The sequence below is a fragment of the Melitaea cinxia genome, chromosome 17 (genome assembly GCF_905220565.1).
Source record: "Melitaea cinxia chromosome 17, ilMelCinx1.1, whole genome shotgun sequence".
Lineage (NCBI taxonomy): Eukaryota > Metazoa > Arthropoda > Insecta > Lepidoptera > Nymphalidae > Melitaea > Melitaea cinxia.
In genome coordinates this window covers 14,014,774-14,037,562 of record NC_059410.1, presented here as the reverse complement: position 1 = coordinate 14,037,562, position 22,789 = coordinate 14,014,774, and the positions used below count along the sequence as shown (strand labels likewise).

Here is a 22,789-nt window from a genome sequence, read left to right as displayed (position 1 = left end):
GAAGCATCGCAAGCACGTTGCCGACCCCATCCCCAGTTTCCCCCAAGAGCTCTGGTCACCTTACCCACCGACAGGAACACAACACTGCTTTAAAACAGTGTTATTTAGCTGTGATTATCTGTAAGGTCGAGGTTCTACCCCAGTCAGGCTGTTCCATATTTTGAGCAGGAAATTTCCTGCCGTGTCCCACCCAAGTTAAAGCTCATTATCATTAAGCTCCATTCATATGGGCGGACAAAATTATAATATTAAATCTACCTTAGGCTATAAAATACAGTCTCAATTGCAAGCTGGTGTAACTTTATGAATTAAATAATTTAGAAACATGAAAATCTTTCAACAATAACTTGAATTAAAGCACTACATAATTCACAAGTGCTTGTTCTATTTCCAACATGCGACCTTTTACGAAAACCCACTCGTTTCAACTACTGAATATGTTGGCAACAATGTAAAATAATTATTGGTGTCAATCAAGTCCAAGTGGAGAGCTGGTAGGCTATAATTGACACCTATTTTGTAGAGTTATTGTGTTGTGTCCCATAAACGCTGTTGTCTATTTTAATTTAAGGACGTTAGTTTACTTATAAAGCAATTTATTTATTTAACATTTGGGAAACAAACAGATATACATAATAAAAAATATTAACACAAATTAATTTTACAAAATGCAGCAAAGTTTCCACCAATTATTATTTCATAAAAGCACTCCAAAGTAATGATAAGCTATAATAAATTAATCAACATCAAAAAGTCAAAAAAAAAAGGCCAAATCATCGATATAAAATTCATTCTACATTAAATTGTTTTAATGAAATTCGACAACTGCTTTCTATATTCAGGTAAAGATAAATGAAATAAATCAAAATTCTCAAAATGCTCATTGTATTCACGACAAGCTCTGATCAAAAACGAATTAGCGTTATAGGATGTACGACAAGTTGGAGTATGAAAACACCTCGGATGACGTGAACCAGATATAAATATACAGTTAAAATAATTTAAAAATATTCTGAAATAAAAACGCCTTTGCGCATTTTGGTTCAAGATTTGGTTCAGTATACATACTGCACAAGTTGTGCAGTAAAATCTTGAACAAATTAATATAAAGACGATTAATTACTATCAGGTAGCAAATACGAGAATGTATATTGAACATTATCAGATTGCTGCTATTACGAATTATATTATTTTTATCCTAAGGATTCGCTGCAAAACCTAAATTGAAGCCACATTTTGGATTAAGCTCTATCTCCTTCATAGATACAGCATAAAATGCTATAAAACTCACGATTTTATTCTGCTAAGCATTTAATTGTTATGAAACTATTAAAAAAATCAATTAATTTAACTAGGAAATATTATATAAAATAAAAATAAAAATCAAACACGAATTCAGGTTTTGTTTAAGATGAAAAAAAAATATATACATAACTAGGTCGCCATTCACGCGTCAAGGTCACCTAATGGTAAGCGATTACCATAGATTATAGACGCTTGTAACACCAGAAGCATCGCAAGCGCGTTGATGACTCTACCCCTAGTAGCCCCCAGAAGCTCTGGTCACCTTACTCACGAGAGGCACACAACAACTTGAAAGCAGTATTATTTAGCTGTGATCTTCTGTAGTGTCAAGGTAATTCCGTAGTCGGGTTATTACGGGATATTTCGTACTGTACCCTACCTCAGAGAAATGTATAAACAACATTGCCAATTTTTAGGCTATTTTTTTTTTGTTTTTGTAAGACTTTTTAGTCAAATTAATCTTCTTTAGTCATTTGTGTAAAATAATATTCAAATTTGTCTAGACATGATGAATATTCGTAATGATAATGAACATAACTCACACTAATTTAGATTTAGACAAATTGTACTTAAGGTCATTTTGCTACGCTGTTGCTGTAATTACGCCTAATTCCATTGCCGCTAGGAAGCACGAGTGCCGAAATAGTAAATTATAGTATTTATTATACACAGTAATGAAATGGAATGTTTTAATGTTTTCTCGAAGTTTAATTTTAAGACACTTAACAACTACACACTAATATTATGTAAAATTAATTATTTAAAAAGTAAATTTTTATGATTTTTTTATCTTGCTGAAATAGATATGTTTATTTTTTTTTAATTTTAATTCATCCACTGCTCTAAAATTTCATGAATGTAGTAAATAGAAGAAACACAACACAGATACAATACAGATTATATAGGAGAAAAAAATGTATGACTTATTTGTTCCATTAGAATCATATTTATTACAAAGGGTTTGCAGAATCGAAAAAAATTGAACTAAATAGAGATATTAAAGGGTACTTAATGGGTCTAATTTTTATATTTTTATTTTACAACAACTGTTATAAAATTAACATTTCAGAAAACCCATTGATAATGTCATAATTGTTATTATATGCATTATTATATCATTGTCGAAATTATTTTAAAAAATGTATACAAGATGAAATATTCTATAGATTTTTTCACAAGTGAAGTGAAAGATAAGATGGCGATGATACAGAGTCAGAAAACATTGGCATGGATGGTCGAAATCAGTGTTTCAGTAACCTGCGTGTTTTTTTTTTTGTATTTAAATGTAAATTTGTAGACATATATGACTTGATATCTACTCGCGTTAAATATTTGTTTAATTTTTGTGAACATTAATATCTAGAGGAGGAGGAGTGTCCTCCCGTGACCATGGTTGCTGTAAAGTATCCGAAACGTCGGGAATCAAAAGTTAATAATAAACCGCGATGAAATCCGAAAAAAGTTGTTTCATTAAATGAGTAAAATTCGCGTAAACATTAGAAAACATTAATATCTTTTATATACATATCCTCCACATGTACATATATAGAACTATTCGATTAATAAATTCGAAGTTCACTTCTGTTATATCTATTCTAATATTATTGAGCTGATAAGTTTGTTTATTTGAACCCAAAACCTACTGGAACTCAAAACCTACTGATTCGAATTGAAAAATTGTTATTGTGTTAAATAGCCCATTTACCAAAGAAGGCTATGGCTTTTTTTCCCTCAAATGAACGCGTATAAAACCGCTGGCCCAGGTAGTCGTAATATAAGACACAAGTACAAACATTGTTATGGTTATACCACTTTCATAAAATTATTGTTCTATGTTGACTAACTGAGTCATTATTATAATAATGTTAAATCATACCTAATGATGATATAACGTATGAGTGTACTAATGTCTCTATTTATAATAGAGCTTATAAATGCGTATGTACATCCGTTTAATCATTTAAATAGCTCCATTCATGTGAAATTTTTTAAGAATATTGTTCATACAAAGAACGAGTATACTTCAGACCACACGACCGAAGTAAAGCTCCTTTAGCAATAGGCCTGCACTGTGTTTTAGATATACGAAACAAAACTGGCTATAAGAGAAAGAGAGAAAGAAAATGTGTGGTCGCACCTCTCTCCTGCTCTCTTGTTCCGTTCGCCTCGTTCAGTCACACTTTTTGTAACGCTCTCGTAAGGCATTCATCAGCTTCCGCTTCAAAAAAGTTGAGTTTATATTCTAAATACATATGTGGTTTATATTTCCCATATATTTAACTAAACATATATATATATATATATATATATATATATTATTACTTTTAAAAGAAACGTTTAACTTAGAAACGTTTCTATCACTTTAAAATGGCGCATCTATATTGTTTATTAGGATTAAATAACTAAAAGAGAAACCAAAAACTCGACTTGCCCTTTTTTCGAAACCCTAATAAATACGCTCTTGAAATTTTTACTTCATGTATATTACGGGTATGGTTGCCATAATGAGAAAAATAACCATATATCCCATACTTAAAATATTTTTTGACTCTATTAAAAATTTATTTTTGACTCTATTGAAAAAAATTGTGCATTTTCAAATATTATATTGGTTCAGCAGCTTTTTTTATATAACTAGGTCGGCAAACAAGCGCCCGGGTCACCTGGCGGTAAGAGATTACGCGTTGCCGAGCCCATTCCCAATTCCCCCCAGGAGCTCTGGTCACCTTACTGACCAACAGGAACACAACATTGCTTGAAAATATTATTTTTTAGCTGTGATCAGATGAGGTGTCATTATGATAAGGTCGAAGTACTACCCCAGTCGGGCTGCTCCATATTTGAGCAGAAAATTTCCTGCTTTGCTCTGCCTCATTTATAAAGCTACCAAGGATGCGGACGATGTGGACGAATTCGACGATTTTTCAAGAAAGCATTATATGAATTATATGTTAGAGGCAATCATAATATATGTACTCGTATAACAAAGTTACAATGTCATCTGATTAAAATGCCACAAATGGTAATAAGATTCCAATGCACATCCTTGCCATAAACAGTTATTAGGGATTACATAATCTATCTAGTTCATACCGATCTGGAGGAAGATTCGTGTGACCTCAGTCATCTAGATGTATATGGTACTGACCAAGTTTGGTATGAAATGTAATTACGTAAATGGTATGAAGATGATCGTGGGAGGTTTTACATTTGTACGCGTGTATTCGGACGATTGTTTTGGGGTTAGAGTTGGATATAAGGTGGGCTAACTTCATTCGCATTTCAGCCCTGACGCACACATGGTTTTTTACTATTGTTTAATACGATGTTATTATTAAACTTGCTGATTTTGTTATGACAAAGATGATATAATAGTGAGATGTTATGTAAATAAATCGTATATTATTTACTTAATAAATAAGGCGTAGAATATAAAACAGCTTAAGCGAGGAAAAATAAAGAACTACTTTTTTTCAACCAATTATTATCAACTTGGGAAATAAGATGAAGACTTTTATGATATATGACTTTTTTTTAATGTTTTGACACTCTTAGATTTTTTTTAGATTTGAATCATCATCATCATTCTCATTTCAGCCTATTGCAGTCCACTGCTAGGCATAGGCCTCCACGAGTTCACGCCAAAAATGGCGTGAACTCATGGGTGTTACCCATAGTCACACCACGCTGGGCAAGCGGGTTGGTGACCGCGGGGCTGGCTTTATCGCACCTAAGAAGCTGCTGCCCGTTTTCAGCCTGTGTATTTCAAAGCCAGTAGTTGGATGGTTATCCCGCCATCAGTCGTCCTTATAAGTTCCAAGGTGGTAGAGGAACTGTGTTATCCCTTAGTCACCACTTACGACACCCACGGGAAGAGAGGGAGTGGCTATATTCTTTGATGCCGTAGCCACACAGCTTAGTACTAAATTTCAAATAGTAACGTAAAGAAATAATTTTTATATTTATTGTATTAATTATAGCTGTCGAGTTTTGAATACTGGATGTACCGCCATTGTACATAATTGTCTTTTTTTGTAAGTATTGTAAATCATCAAAAACTTAAATCGAAGAAATAGAATTGACACCCTGCAATTTAAAAAACTTCCATTTCACAATCCAATGATTCGTTGGCGCCGCGGTCCCAGTACTTGTAAACATTTGTATACGCCATACAGTTTTGTGTGTAGGTAGTACGTGTGTTTGCCGTGGTCTGATCGTTTATGCTTGTGTGTTGTGTGTGTTTCTAAACCCATAACGCAGGAGTATTCCTAGTGGGGACTGTTAAGCGTTTAATATTATTATAATTTAAATTTTAAAAATAATATGCGCGAGACTATACATTTTTTATTTATTTAAACGTAAAACAGCACATTTACCGTATTTTTAGTTGGTAATATTTTGTAAATCATATTTTGATAATGCAATACAATACAAAAAAATAACACTATAAGCACCATAGTTACCGTTGCGCTGTGATTAACAACAAACATACATATCCGACGACACGCTAGCGCAACCATAACATCGCTTTATTCCGCACATGGTATACGAGTATATTTGTATTGGTCATTCAGATGTTTACTGTGATGTTTGAGAGCGTTTACTATTATTGTTTTTTTTTATTATCCCATTTATTAAAGCTTAGAAACATACAAGGTACAAAAGTACTTAAAAGTACTTATATTTATAACAAAATTATTATTTTATAGTATTTCCTTACTGGAATGTAACTTTTTCATTGAAAAATAAAAACTCTTAATACAATTTGCACTTTAGTAATATGAATTTTTCGTAATAATATTTTGAAAAAAAATATTAAATAAAAAAATATAGTGAAGAAAAAAAATTTTAATATAATTTCATTATAAATGCGAGTGATTACGATAAAGTGTGTGTACTACCTAACTGTGAAGATGTAGTAAGTCGTCACGAACGCACATTAAGTCTCGAGAAACTGAGAAAATTGCCCGTCGGCTCTTTTAATTGGAAATACATTATTTATAAGATTATTTTATACAAATATAACGTTTTTATTAGACACTTTATCGGTTAAGGATTTAGTGATATGTCGATATAAGTCCATTTTATAAGTATGATATTAATGTTAGTAGCGAAATATCTAATATATAAAATTCTCGTGTTGCCGTGTTTGTATTTAAACTCCTCCGAAGCGGCTTGACCGATTCTCATCAAATTTTGTGTGCATATTGGGTAGGTCTGAGAATCGAACAACATCTATTTTTCATCCTCCTAAATGTTAAGGGTAGTCCACCCCTAAATTTTTTTTTACTTTTTAGATAGATTATTTATTTTTTATTTTATTATGATTTGGCATCAAAAAATATATATAATCCTAAATTTTCACCCTTTTACCACCAACCCCTATTTTTGAATATCTTTATAAATTATAAACAACGTTTGCCGTGTCAGCTAGGCTATTTATAAAATTACTGTACAATACAAAATTTGAACAATAAAATTTCAATCACCTATTTCAGAGTTTATCGCTACCATCACGTATTTATCTATTCGGTTTACGATTAGTATTCGGTCTGTAACATCACACTGGGCATAAGCCTCTTTCTCCATGTAGGAGAAGGAATGGAGCATAATCGACCACGCTGCTCCACTGTAGGTTCAAGGATATATTTAATACTATGAGTAACGATCGCTATCAGCTATTTATGAGAACAGCCGGAATCGACAGCTTAAGCATCCTAAGCACCGACCCACAAGAACAGACATATAAACCGGAAGGAATTATTTGTAGAAATAAAAATATTCATTCGATACAAATATCCATCGAACCCGCGAACCGTCGGTGTTTCAGACGCCTACACGCACAACTATACCTTTGGCTTATAAAAATCAAACTTATATTCTTTTAGTACTTTTATAAAACAATTTTCAACTTGCTTCATTTAAATTGAAGTCATAGCAACAATTCCATCTTAAGTGATCAGTACATCTAAGGTGCGATTAAAATTCCATACCTTGAAAGCAACAATCTAAGACTTCAGTCTTTATTACGCATCGTAAAACAATATTTACATATTTGCACGCAAAATATATTAAACTACATTTTAGTTCATTAGCCCACGTATTGTATGAATTCTTATTTATGTATTCCATATTTTATTTCACATGACAAAACGTTTAAAAATACTATAAACCCAAGGTCTATATATTCAGGAGTGGATCAAGCTTTGGCTCCGGGGGTGTTCACATAGTCGTTGTCAACTCACAAGAAGTTAGAATTTAATTTTGATAATAATAAATACACGTAAAAAGTAAATTAATAAAATAAAAATATTTATAATGTGACAAAAAAAATATATAAAAATATAATGTTTGACAATTTTCATTAGTTGTCCACCTAGGTCGTGGATCCAGCCCAGGGGAAGGTCATGACACCCATGCCCCCTGGATCCACCCTTGACATTATCAATAAATTTAGTTGGCTTACAAGCGATAATAAGTGTAAGGCTTAAGTGTGTAAGGCTTTTTAATAAATGTCAAACTATTCTGTCATATCACAGTATAAACAATGAATATATCATAATGAATGTCATAATAAAACATTTACTTGAGTTTCTGATGTTAATACAAATTGACAGATAAAAAATATTTATCTCTCGATAAGTAATCAGAAACAATATTTAGCTTAGTACATAAAAGAAGTCCTCTAAGACTTGAATGTTTGTATTTCATGCATAACCAATAAATATAAACTGGGTTTAAGACGCAGGCAGAAGTTCTTAAACAATGTTTAGCACCATCCCCCATTAAGTAGATGTAGTCTCATGCCTGTCATAAACGCCTAGTAAATTATATAAATATGCATAATCTAATATATAAAATTCTCGTGTCGCGGTGTTTGTAGTTGAACTCCTCCGAAACGGCTGGACCGATTCTCATGAAATTTTGTGTGCATATTGGGTAGGTCTGACAATCGAACAAAATCTATTTTTCATCGCCCTAAATGTTAAGGGTAATCCACCCCTATTTTTTTTTAATTTTTAGATATTTTTTTTTATAATACAACATTAAAAAATATATACAACCATAAATTTTCAACCCTCTAGATCAACCCCTATTTTTAAATAGCGTTTAGCGGCAAGACAACTTTTGCCGAGTCAGCTAGTATTTTTATATAATAAAAGGTGGGTAAGAAGCGACCAGTCCGAATGATAGCGTCGCCTATAGACACTTGAAACACTAGCATTGTAAGCGCGTTCTTGACCTTAAACCCTTTACTCTTCCCCGTAGCTTTGGCTATTTTACTCACCACAGGAACACAATACTACTCAAGGGTCTCTTAGGGTACTCGATATCCCATTTCACTATTTGCTTATAAAACCCAGAGAACAAACCTCGGTTATTATTCCCTCATCCTTAGACTGAGAAAGCTCTACAGAGGATTTACAGTTAAAAACGAGTCATTAGACATCTTTGCAGATAACCTAGCTGTATTTAAAAAGAAACTATTAGTCATATGATTCCTCAAATCAAAAGCTATGTAGCACTAATATTAATTTACATTAATTTATAATAGTAATAGTTATGTATTTAGTTCTTTATTTTGTATGTATTTTTAAGAGGAATTATATTTATATAGTAGCTGACCCCGCAAACGTTGTTTTGCCATCACACAAAATTTCAAATATTTTTCTCAATTTGATCGCAGCACTAACTGTCGGGACAAACTGAAATTAAAATAGAATAATTTTTAATATTTGATGCTGCGATGGTAGCGCAGTCTACCGAATCCAATGTAAAACATTCCAAAATTAACAACTACTTATAAATGAAAATTTATTTAAATAAACATTTTCCAGTGGACCAAATTGTGAATCTAAACCATCCTCGAATCCATTGAACTCACACAAAAAATTTCATCAAAACCGGTCCAGCCGTCTAGGAGGGGTTCAGTGACATACACACGCACACAAGAAATATATATATATATATATATATATATATATATATAAAGATTTAATACCTTAACTGATTGTAATTTTTTTAACATGTAATTTTGTTGATGGTTCTTACTAAATGAATAAATAAGGGTGTATTATTTAGCTGTGATTAACAAGAACATAAGATTCCGTATGGTTGAGGTCCTTCTCCAGTCGGGCTGCTCCAATTTTATTCTGCTGTGCTCGACCACAATAAATTATTTCGATCGTTAGCGAATATCAAATTTAAAATCTGTAAATAGAAAATGCAATTGTATAGACAATCATGCGGTAGGTTAGTATCAGATTTTTTTAAATCTTTAATTATTAAGTATTTTATTATTATGTTGTATGAATTATAACTATTATCTTTTTCTGCTTTTAAGATATACGCTTCAGCCCGTAATATCCCACTACTGGGCATAGGCCTCTTTCCCCGCGTAGGAGATCAGAGCTTAATCCACCACGCTGCTCCAATGCGGGTCGCTATCAGGTGTACATGATAACAACCGGGACCGACGGCTTAACGTGCTCTCCGAGGCACGGTGGGGAGACCCACAAGGCCTGCACAAACACCCAGACCACGGCAAACACTTGTATGGCCAATACAAACGTTTGTCATGAGCGGGGATCGAACCCGCAACCGCCAGCGCAACAGGTACAATCCATGGCTGTAACCGTTGCGCCAACGCGGCGTCTTTTAAGATATAAGTGGTACAAATTTGTAGTTAACGCTTTTAATTAGGCACTTGAAACTGTTATTTGTTTCTAAATGTTTGTGTGTGTATTAGTTAACTATTCGAGAAAAAAATATACCAAAGTATCATAATATAATATTCTCGGGAAATTTTGTTTAAAGACTATACAAATTTTAATTATGCATAATATACATGAAATTATGCGACATATGTAGAAATTTAAGCACCTTTACATATTAATTCTTCTCTTTTCTTTCACTTTCAATGCCGTGTGGTGTCAGCCGAGTAGAATAGCACCACCCCCTTTCTTCCCGTGGAGGTCGTAAAAGGCAACCGATGGATAAATCTAGCTCAAAATCATCACGGTCCTGGAGAAGGAAAATTTCATTTGAAACCCGGAATGGGGTCTCTGAGGTCGAGAGGGTAGCGCAGAGCTTAGGCAACTCTGCGTTTTTCTTGAAGAGTGTCCTAGGCGACACAGTGTCTGTCTGAGATTGTCTAAATCGTCAGTCGAAATCGAAGATAAGCCTAGATATTTTGCGATAATTCTGAATAGCTGCTTCTCCTTGATTCGTGTTAAAAAAAAAGAGATATTTTTCGAGAGATATTTTCCATTTTTTTAAAACTATTTAAAAAAAATCGGTGTGGAAATTTACATTTTAGTATAATGTAATAGTACTATTTCAGACTTTATGCTTGCCAATTAAATTTCTGTTTTTTTTTTTTTCGTGATTCGTTAAACCACTAAACACCAGTAAATGCTTCACCGTGTTTAGCAATGTCAGCCAACGTACCATATGTATCAATAAAAACAATTCATTAATGGCCAATTGCCCAGATAATTCGTGATCACTTACATGTAACCAGTTCCGTTTCCCACAAATACACGTTGAAAAGGTCAAAACTAATAAAACATACAATTTTAGGCTGGTCGCGGACGAACATAATAAATGTGTTACCAAACTTGTAACTACCGACACTTATGTGAAATATCTACTCAGTAAGATTTAAGCTATTATTATTTCTAAGAAAATATTTGTATAAATCACACGGTCAGGTTATATGACTTCAGTGTGTATTTAGCCTGTTTACTGTGCAGTCATTATTTCGCTACCTCGAGTCTTACCATAATGCTTTATGATACTTGAAGGATACAATTACAATGATAAGTGGGATGTAGGTACCTTTTAGTGATTACGGCTAGTTAAGGTAAGGATATCGAGTTGTAAGATTTTAATTGAGGTGGGGCACAACAGGAGATTTCCTGCTCGAAAAACGGAGCAGCTCGACTGGGGTAGTACCTCGATCTTACAGAAGATCAGAGCTAAATGATACTGCTTGGTGAGTAATGTGACCAGAGCTTTAGGGTGATTTGGGGGTAGGTTGGCGACGCGCTTGCGATGCTTCTGGTCTTGCAGACGTCTATAAGCTACGGTAATCGCTTACCATCAGATGAACCGTACGCTTGTTTGCCGACATAATTATATATTAAAAATATTATGTTCTTTCAGCAGGAAAAGATTGTTATCTTTGTCTGTCCTGTTGCACTGGGGAAGCATATGTGGAGCAGCACGACTGGGAAAGTACCTTAACCTAACATTAAGCAGCTAAATAATACTGCTTTCAAATAATGTTGTCTTCCTCTGCTGAATAAGGTACCCAGAACTCATTGTCGGGGTTACATTTTCAATCGTAAAATATTTGACGATGGATTTAAAAATATACGTATCTTTCTTTATGTATATATTTCTAGTAACAAAAACTATTGAACTGTGTCATTCGTAACTTGAATCATTATTTAAAAATAATTATATACAATATAAGTAATTATATTAGATTCTATTTCTAATCATAGTTTACAACCAGCCTTATGTAACTAAATATCAAATCACGTTTTAATTGATTTTTACCAGTGCTATTAAATGTTTTAACAAGGAACAGACGACCGAAGCTTGTATGGGACGATACCTTTTTTCTTTAATCACGGAATCGACATAATTACATCGGTAGTAAAACTCGTGACGTAGGGTTTCATGATTGACGGATATTTAAGAGGTATCGAAAAAAACATCATTAAGGTATTTAAATCAATATTGTATTTAGATATAATAATATAAGTATAGTGGTAAGAAATTTGTTTAGTAAAATAAATAAATAAACCATGCAAAGCTACTGGCTTTTGGCTACGGCAGTACAGAATTTTTTTTTTTTATATGTCACTAGGTCGGCAAACAAGCATACGGCTCACCTGATGGTAAGCGATTACCGTAGCTTATAGACGCTTGCAACACCAGAAGCATCGCAAGCGCGTTGCCGACCAAATCCCCAATCCCCCCAGGAGCTCTGGTCACCTTACTCACCAACAGGAACACAATACTGCTTGAAAACAGTATTGTTTTGCTGTGATCGAGTACTTCTGTAAGGTCGAGGTACTACCCCAGTCGGGCTGCTCCATATTTTGAGCAGGAAATTCCTGCTGTGCCCTACCTCAGTTAAAGGAATATAGCCGCCACCCCCTCTCTTCCCGTGGCTGTCGTAAGAGGCGACTCAGGGATAACACAGTTCCACTACTACCTTGAAACAAAAATAGCCGATCGATGGCGGGATAACCATCCAACGGCTGGCTTTGAAATATACATGTCAAAGACGGGCAGCAGCGTCTTCGGTGCGACAAAGCCAGCCCCGCGGTTACTCTAGTACAATGCTATTTTATCTGCGTATATGGGTATTGGAGGATTATCGAACTATCTATGAGCAATAGTAATGTTATGACCTTATCCAGAATCAACAAATTATATCTGAAATCGGGTTATTAACTCAATACAATAGATTTTTAACAAACAAAATAACATTATCATCTATTTAGAGTTCCTAGATCACAATAAACGTCTCGCTTAAAAGGTTTTTAACGGACTAGTTTTAATCAGGCGCTATAGATTTGGTCTTTTATTCAAAACTAGCTATTGCCCGCGGCTTTGTTCGCGTAGACTTTGATTATATTTACTAAGAAGTGCTAAAGAAGTACCTAGTTATTCATCATCATCATCATTTCAGCCTATCGCAGTCCACTGCTGGACATAGTCCTCCACAAGTGCCTTCCAAAAATAGTGTGTACTCGTGTGTGTTGTCCATAGTCATCACGCTGGGCAGTCGGGCTGGCGACCGCAGGGCTGGCTTTGTCGCATCAAAGGCGTAGCTCTTTATGTCTACGAGGATTGTTCAAGTCTCCATAATAGGTTTATATGCTTTTACACAATTAAAAGAAAATTTTGAACTTTTTGAAGGGAACATATAAATAAATCTCTTAAAATGTAAGTTGAACTCGCTCTTAACCGTGTTTTTAATTGCCCAATTTTAATGGCAAATGTGAGAATTTAACTTGTTCCGGTATCGGTAACCGCACTTCCAATGTCAAGGCAAGCCCTTAGCCCTGCTGTAGTTAAAATTACTGTTAATAAAATTTTATGTCTTTTACAAATAATTATTACAAATAAACTTAATGAAAAATTAAGAAATAATTTTTGTTTCTAATGTTTACGCTACTTTAACTGATTATAATGAAACAAACTTTTTTACATGCCCGACGTTACGGGTACTTTACAGCGACCATGGTCACGGGAGGACAAAACCTAATAAACCGCGATAAATTCCAAAAAAGGTCGTTTCATTATAAGAATTAATTTTTATTCACAAACGTTCTTTGTTCAGGATCTGCTCCGATTCTAAAATTATTGTTGTATTTGAATGCATTTTCCACCAATTCACTGTAGAATAGATTGGATTGAGTTTCAGACCTTCTCGTATAAATGAAAAAGTCTATAAGTTCCGATAGCTTCGTGCAATTCAACTTTAATATAGTATCCACTAATAATGGAATATCTGTTTTTCGGTTGAATCAGGTATTTAATATAGGCATTAATGTTTTGCATTTCTTAGATAGAATAATCCTTAAATGTTTTATTTATTTATTTATTCAGCTGATGTCTGTACTTTAGTACCGAAATATTTCTTAAAAAGTACATTTTATTTGCCAACCCTTGGAGAGCAGCGTCGTGGACTAAGCTCTGAGCCTACTCCTACATAGAGAAAGAGTCCAAAGACCAGGCCTTGGATGTGTGTAGGTAGGCATGATACAGGCGGAATTGAAGTACATTTTACGTGAATCGAATTATTTGAATATTTTCAATAACAACATCCTTTATTTTCCCAATTTAAGGGCAAAAATTTAAAAAATCATTGAATCAAGAATTAATTGTCTTCTAAGTTAAGTTATCAAGGACGTGTTATGTCAACAAGTATTAATAGAAGATTAGTTCATATAAAAACATCGAGCAAATAAGATATCCGTTTAAGTTATAGATACAATAAAAATTATTGAGAAAAAAATAAATAATAAAAAAAATGAATATGAACGAATTGTAAAAACTTTTTAGATAATGTTTTTCTTGGAATATAATCTCAGTATAAAAACTATTTCTAAAGTCTAGCCTAGTAAGTTAGAAAAAACTCAATTGATTTTTAAATAATATATAAATATAGAAAAATCAATTAACAAATCATTGGTCATGGACGATGATTGAAATATACACATCGTAATTGAGTTGTATCGGCTTTTTTTGAAGTTTTTTGTATGAACTTGTTGAACTAATGAAGACTTGTACAATTTAAAGTCTAAATACTTTACGGATTTCGAGTTTCGTTAACTTTAAAATTATTCTTTTGAGGTGAAACAGACTACAGTTGATTTCTCTGTAATTTTCTCAGTGTTTATTTTAGTTAGCGCATCTCTACTATTTAGTTCATAATGATGGCCAATCAATTTGAAATAAATAAGAAATATATACAACATACATACACGGTCATCTGTTCATAAAGTAACTTAGTACTTGTGTTATAGGTAACAGCCGATTGGCATAGACTTTACTCCAATTTTTTTTTCAATAAACATATATATTATACTAGCGGACCCAGCAGACGTTGTCCTGCCCGGAAAACAGCTACAAAATTTGATAGGTTACACATACATACCGATAGCAGCGCCACCTAACGGGTCCAATTGAGATAAAAACTAGCATATCTTCTAAGTTAGACAAAATTACATATGCTTACAAAATTTGATAAAAATTGATTCAGTAGTTTCAGAGTTACATACCGATAGCAGCGCCACCTAACGGGTTCAATTGAGATAAAAACTAACATATCTTCCAAGTTAGACAAAATTACATATGCTTACAAAATTTGATAAAAATTGATTCAGTAGTTTTGGAGTTACATACTGATAACAGCGCCACCTACCAGGTGCGATTGAGATAAAAAACTACCCTGTCTCTCAAGTTGGACCAAATTATAAATGCTTAAAAAATTTGATAAAAATTAGTTCAGTAGTTTCGGAGTTACATACATTTAAAATTTTCATTGTTAGCACCCACTCCCGTAATCCTTATTGCGCATGAGTTATCCTGTAATCCGCTCATCGATCATTTCTACATCACATATAGGAGATCGTATCAAATTTGGAATCGATGGTTTAAAAACGGGAATTTTCCATTGTTAACGCCCCCACAACAATTTAATAGGTAATGTGAAATAGCTATTTAATACCATTTTTACTGTATGTAAATAAAATTAAATGTGGTCTATGAATAAGATCAATTTAATCATTAATAACTTACGTAAAATGCGCCCTAATATATTATTTAACATGAACTTTATTGAATAGCAGTAAAGTTCAAATTGACTCTACATTTTAGTTAGAAAACGTTTGTATGGGAAAAAGAAAAGGGCAGTTTTTAGGGTTTTCGCGGAAATTATTCAAATTTTTCTCGCTGTAAAAAGCATCCTTGGACTTCAACGAACATTTTGAAAAAAGAATTGGTAAAATTGGTCTAGGCGTTTTTAAGTTATACGTTTACGAACACATTTTACGATTCATTTTTATATATAAGAAGATTATACTTTTAATCCCTATTTCATCCCCTTATTAATCTACCCTAGATTGTGCACTAATGTATATTTGTAACATGCATATTTATTTATTTTTAATCAAAAGTGCAACAAAAAATTTACATGCCCCTAACCTAGGGGCATGTAAATTTTTTGGCAACCGCCTGGAAGAGATCGCTTTTCAGCGATAAGGCCGCCCTTTGTACCTGATGATACTCTGTTTAAGTCCATTATATGTATTGTTATGTTGTTATGTTATGCTTCTAATTAAAAAAAAAAACTGATGGCCAGATTGTATGACAAACTTTGAACTCCTATATGACGCCCTTGTAAGTATAATTTTTCAAAATTTTGTAGCACGAAAAATAAACAACCTTTGTAAAAATTTCTTCGAGTCTTTAGACAACCTTAATCCAGTATTGTTAAAAAATTCGCTCTTATCGAATGTTTACTAACTATTAACAACCTCTATGGCAAGCTTGTAGCACTTCCCCTAGACTACATTGAACCGGTCCCAAAATCTGTTCATAGCAGATTTTTACTAACTTTAAACTACATCTGAGACTTTTCAAACTTGAAGTACAAAAATTGAAAGACTTTCATACAAACTTCTGACAGCCCTCGCGCTTCATGCGCTTCAGGCTGTAATATCCCTCTGCTGAGCATAGGCCTCTTTTCCCATGTAGGAGAAGGATCAGAAATCTATCCACCACGCTGTTCCAATGCGGGTTGGAGGATATATTCCCTACTATGCGTAACGACGGCTACTAGGCGTACATGGTAACAACCGGGACCGACGGCTTCGACGACGAGGACAGCACAAACACCTAGAATAAGGCAAACATGTGTATGGCCAATACGAATGTTGCCATGTACGGGGATCGAATTCGCAACCGCCATCGCAATAGCCACAAACCAGTCCTATGACAGTTGGTCCAACGCGTCGTTGATAGCCCTTACATAACTTTAATCCGCTCCCAGCGAAAAAACCGTTTTTAGCGAAATTTTTCTAACTATAGACTAAATCTAAGTTAAATTTCAGTTTGTAGAATAAAAATTAAGGACTTTGATAAAATCTTTCGGGGCCTCAGACCTTCGTAATGCGGCTCTGACACAAAATTCATTTTTAGTGGACTTTTTTAATAATTATTAACAACCTATTTTCCAAGTTTCAAGCTTCTAGTAATAAAAATATAGTATTTTATAAAAATTGTCGACAGCCCTTAGACATTATTAATGTGGCCCTTTACAAAGTATGAACTATCTCTTTGCCAAATTTCATGTTTATAGCATAAAAAATAAGGATTTTATAAAAAACTTTCGACAGTCCACCATTATTGTCGTGAAATCCATTTTTAGAGAACGTCTTAGAACCATTACATATCTCTCTGCTTCTCTGCATGCTGCCTTAAAATGACTTTAATGTGGTCCTGTCATAAAATCCGTTCATAACGACGTCTACTAACTATAAACTACCTTTGTATCCAAGTTCAAGTTAGCAGCACAAAGAATTAGGAACTTCTATAAAATCTTTCGAGAGTCCTTAGACCTTCTTAATATGACGCTGTTGCAAAATTAGTTCTTAATAGACCTTTATTAACTATAAACTACCTGCTTGTTCGTCTGACGTCTACTAGCCATTACATATATCTTTGCTTCTCTGCATGAGCCTTAAGACGACTTTAATGCGGTTCTGCCCTAAAATCCATTCATAACGAAGTCTACTAACTATAAACTACTTTTGTATCCAAGTTCAACTTTTTAACACAAATAATTATAAATATCTAAATAAATAATTTTCGTGATGAGTTATTGGCCTAAAGATATTGTGTATATAGAAGATATATAACTAATGCTTGCTTCTGTCTATTACATATATTAAAGCATATGAATAGTAAAGACATTGTTTAATAGAACTCAACAAAGCTCATAAATAATTAAAAATTTCTTTCATAAAAATAACCCTAACCTACTTTTGTACAATTACAATGAGAATTAAAAATTCAATTGAATCATATACTATATATATTATATCATATACTTATACTCCAAGCAGACGTACAGGCACACGAATCTCTTTCAAGTTCCCCGTTGTGGCTCAAACTATAGCAGGAATTCAATAAGATGTCGACTGTCACGACAGTATAACAAGTTGTTTTCTGAGATTGACCGTTTTTCCACATCTAGAAGTTCCTTTAAAAGGGCTGTAATAGAGAAACTTGCTAGCACATATGAATAATCTAGACAGTCACTTATCCATACCCACACCCACTTACATACAAATACACAGGCATACACACTCACAAAATTACATACACGTCTACGCATTATTGACCATGGATATTTTACATTTTATATATTTCTCATTTTTATTGTAACTGTGTTTTACTACCTCAACTCAACTTTGTCTATCTTAACTGTGTAACTTAAATAATGTAAATCCGAAATTAGCTTTTGTTTGGATGCTCTGTATTGCTTCAATAAACATAAAATGTAGCTGTGGATTTTTGTAAAAATAAATAAATAAATAAATCTGTTAGCGATTGATTCAAATTTTCGTTACTTTTTTGCATGTACAATTTGAAACGTGATGTTTCATAGCATTTTCTAAGCAAATTACCATATCTCATTTATTATTATTTTTATTGGAAATTTATTGAAAGCTTCTACAGTAAACGTCTGCTGATTAATTATCTAAATTGTATATCTAAATTGTTATCACAGTTTGGAAACGTAACGTATACCACGTTTCCAAACTCATTAATTTGGTTTATGGACAAAAAAAATACACGTAATGTCTAGGAATATAAGGTTTATGGTTAAGCCTTTAGGTAAATTAACTTATTGTGCTTAATTATATTTGATAAGGACATTTTTTTATACTTTCAGATTTTTTAGACAGTGTTAGTATTACTTATAACAGAAAAGCAGTGGAGATGATTTTTAACTATTTTTTGTTTGTAATAAGTCTAAAAGTACCGAATTCAGTTAAACATAGGCTGTAAACATTTACATTACCGATTAATCCGTAAATACCCCAAAGTGTGTTTTATTACCATTACTGAAATAAATACATCATCGAATCTTGGAAAAAAAACTATTAAAACGGTTTGAATAAAGAGACTAAGTATAGTAGATATTTTTTAATTTTAATTTATGTTACGTTATTCTCATTAACTAGTGATCTAAAAAATACGTATACGTGACCCACCACGCATCTACAACTCGCTAGCAATCCGCAACTTATAAGCATAAAAAAATTCTTGCAAAATTCAACAAAAGATTCAATTCACGATTTTAATAATGTTCTTCTATTCACGAACATTAACTTAAGCACGTTCGAGATCGTAGCCAACAATGCGATAAGGCCTAAGACAGCTTTCATAATGAAATTGATTATTACGATTAACTAAAATTCATTAATCCATACCCTTGAATCATTTTGACAGACGAGGTCATTTGAAAATATTGTCGGCTAATTACTCGTCCATGCATATCATATCATGGAGATGTTTTATTATCTTCGGCACAGAATATTACGTCAGTATACGAGCGAGATCTTCAGGATTAGGATCAGGTCAAATGGTATATAATAGGTCAGTTTGTCTCGTAGCATCACAGTTCAGTGTGAGCTTCACATTTGGCAGTACATACACCGACCAAAAATGAAACTGGTAAAATATTATATGTTACATAAAACCATTTGTTTTAAGCGATATGTATTTTATTATAACATTCTATTTATTCCTTGATATTTGAGTAAATCACACAGATTTTAAAAGAATTTTATTGAGGTCGATTCTAGTAAATGTCTATCAAAAACATTAATTCTTCAATCCTTAGATTTAAAGATATTATTTTTCACACTAAAAAATTAATGTTATTTTTTTTATAGTTTGTTGTTGCTGCTTTGATTGCTGTAGCCTCTGCTGCCCGCCTGGAGCATCTCGAGCGTTCCTACTTGCCACCTGACAACAACAACTACAGCGGCTTCAATTCTAACGGAGCTAAAGGATTCGGAGCTAGCGCTGGTACACAAAATGGTTTTGGTGCGATTGGCTCTCCAAAAAACGGTTTCGGCAACGGTCATAGCTCTGCCAGAAATGGATTTAGTGGCGCCAGCAATAATGGTTTCAGCAACGGCCAGAACTCTGGCAGCAACGGTTTTGGTCTGAATGGACACAGTTCCAACGGCTTTGGTCCTTCCAGTGGTTCCAGTGGATTTGGTGCTAATGGCCATAGTTCCAATGGATTTGGTTCTTCTCAAGGCTCAAACGGTTTTGGCGCTAATGGACACAGCTCTAATGGATTTGGTTCTTCTCAAGGTTCAAATGGATTTGGTATTAACGCTGGAGCCGCCGGTAAAAACAGCGCTTTCCCTGGTGCCACATCCAACCAGTACCTTCCTCCTGATCACGGACCCTCTTCTGCTATATCCAACGGTTTCAATGGAAACGGATTTTCATCCCAATGTAAGAATATCTCTTTATCTATTTATAACCGTTTTTAAGTCTCATTTTGCCCGGTACAAGCCCTACATTTATATCAAATATGAGTTGAAACTTAATTTACTTACACTGATCAACTGCAGGTTGGCGCGTATATATGATCAGATTTTTTTCTATTCAAATTATTTCTTAAGGTTTACGCCGAACACATTATAGATGCATCAGACACATTTACATTTCAAATACAGCATTAGTAAATTTAAAAATGCAAGCCCGGATTTCATCTAACTACCATCCTTTACCACTTTTCTATTTTTAAACATAAAACACACATGCGTAATGTAAGAATTACAACTAATATTAATGAATTTTACTTTTTTGTTCACATTTGTATTTTGTTTTATAGCTTCATCAGGTCGCTTCCCTAGCCAGCAGTACAGCCTTAACTCCGCTGGCTCCAGCTTCGGTTCATCCCATGGATCTGCCGGATCTGGATCATTCGGATCTGCCGAATCTGGATCATTTGGCTCTGTCGGATCTGGATCATTCGGATCTCAAGCACCTTTCGGTTCTCAGCCGCAGTTCGGAGCAGCCAGCCGTCAATACCTGGCCCCTAAGTCATCATCCTTCCAGAACATTCCTCAACAGTCTTTCGATGAGCAAACCGGCTACCACTACTGAAAAGTCAAACAATTTGCTTAGTTCATGATTGTGTTCAAACATGTAATTCATATGTAATAAATGATATAATTGTATTTTATATAATCGTTTCATTTCTCAAAAAATAGTTTAGTTTATATAAATTATAAAATAATTATATAAAACAACTAAGTTAGAATGCACATGCATCATATTTGAGATATGGTCTTGAGTATTTATGACAAAAACCTCGAATAGTTCTTAATGTTATTAGAAGCAGATGTTCAAATTATTTTGCTATAAACTAAATTAAACCAGTTTCAAACAATGATCCATGTCGAATTATTTATAACCGTGATTAATCTTGATTGTAAGATGATGTAAAATATTTTTTCTCGTATTATTTTACTCAAAATAAAATAAATAGTATTTTTCCTAAGTCTAGGAAAAATAGTGTAATTTTCATCATGTGTGTGTCGCCATTACAGTATTTTTAAAGTTATTTATTTGTTACTGTAATAGTATATGCTTCATTATGAAGTTATTATGTCGTCAAATCATGCCATTGATTGGTATGGATGATAATGTAACCATCAAATAATTAAATTTATTTTGATGTTTTTTTTTTAAATTAATTCATCTTTTATTATAAGACACTGCGTTGGCGCAACGGTCACAGCTATGGATTGTGCCTGTTGTGCTGGCGGTTGCGGGTTCGATCCCCGCATATGACAAGCATTTGTATTGGCCATACAGGTGTTTGCCGTGGTCTGGGTGTTTCTGCAGTCCTTGTGGGTCTCCCCACCGTGCCTCGGAGAGCACGTTAAGCGGTCGGTCCCGGTCGTTATCGTGTACACCTGATAGCGATCGTTACTTATAGTATGAAATACATCCGCCAACCCGCATTGGAGCAGCGTGGTGGATTAAGCTCTGATCCTTCACCTACATGGGGAAAGAGGCCTATTCCCAGAAGTGGGACATTATAGGCTAAAACGTCATCTTTTATTTTATAAAATTTTTGTGTTCTTACAACCTTACAATAGATAATATGATAAATTTTAAACATCGTGTCTTTTCCATTCTGTACTGAGTAACTGAGGTAGGGCACAGCAGGAATTTCCTGCTCAAAATATAGAGCAGCTCAACTGGGGTAGTACCTCGACCTTACAGAAGATCACAGCAAAATAATACTGTTTTCAAGCAGTATTGTGTTCCTGTTGGTGAGTAAGGTGACTAGAGATCCCGGGGGGATTGGGGATTGGGTCGGCAACGCGCTTGCGATGCTTCTGGTGTTGCAGGTGTCTATAAGCTACGGTAATCGCTTACTATCAGGTGAGCCGTACGCTTGTTTGCCGACCTAGTGACATAAAAAAAAAAAAAATTCTACGGGAAACCAGCCAAATCATTTATGCCACTTTAACGCTAAAACCGTTAATCATCATACATATAATAAAAATGTAACGGGTCGCTGTCTGTACATTTAAGATATATGAGAAAAAACTTTATTGGGACCTTTATCAACGCAAATAGGACCAAAAACAATGATCAGAATTTTTGTCTTTTTGTCTGTGCTTTTGTGCAATCTCAGAAACGGCTCCAACGCAAGTTTGTTTTAAGTTTTAAAAAGTCTTAACTGACGTCTTAATATGTTTAATGGTATTTATTATCAATTTTTCTTCCTTAATAATATGTACATGTATCGTGTCCAGTACCCAAAGGTTATCTGGTAGAAATCGCTGTTTAGCGATAAGATCGCCTTTGTACATCTTGTATAGTATATTTCTTTATATGTGTCAGT

The 22,789-nt window shown here is 33.8% G+C and overlaps 1 protein-coding gene across 1 annotated transcript; it reads left to right on the top strand.

Moving 5' to 3' along the window:
• The first annotated feature begins 19,569 nt into the window (after positions 1-19,569).
• LOC123661430 (ATP-dependent RNA helicase glh-2-like) lies at positions 19,570-21,112 on the top strand. The gene is made up of 3 exons (XM_045596391.1): positions 19,570-19,578; positions 19,800-20,376; positions 20,759-21,112. The coding sequence occupies exons 1-3, from the start codon at positions 19,570-19,572 to the stop codon at positions 21,031-21,033; spliced, it is 861 nt and encodes a 286-aa protein (XP_045452347.1). The 3' UTR covers positions 21,034-21,112.
• Positions 21,113-22,789: the final 1,677 nt, after the last annotated feature.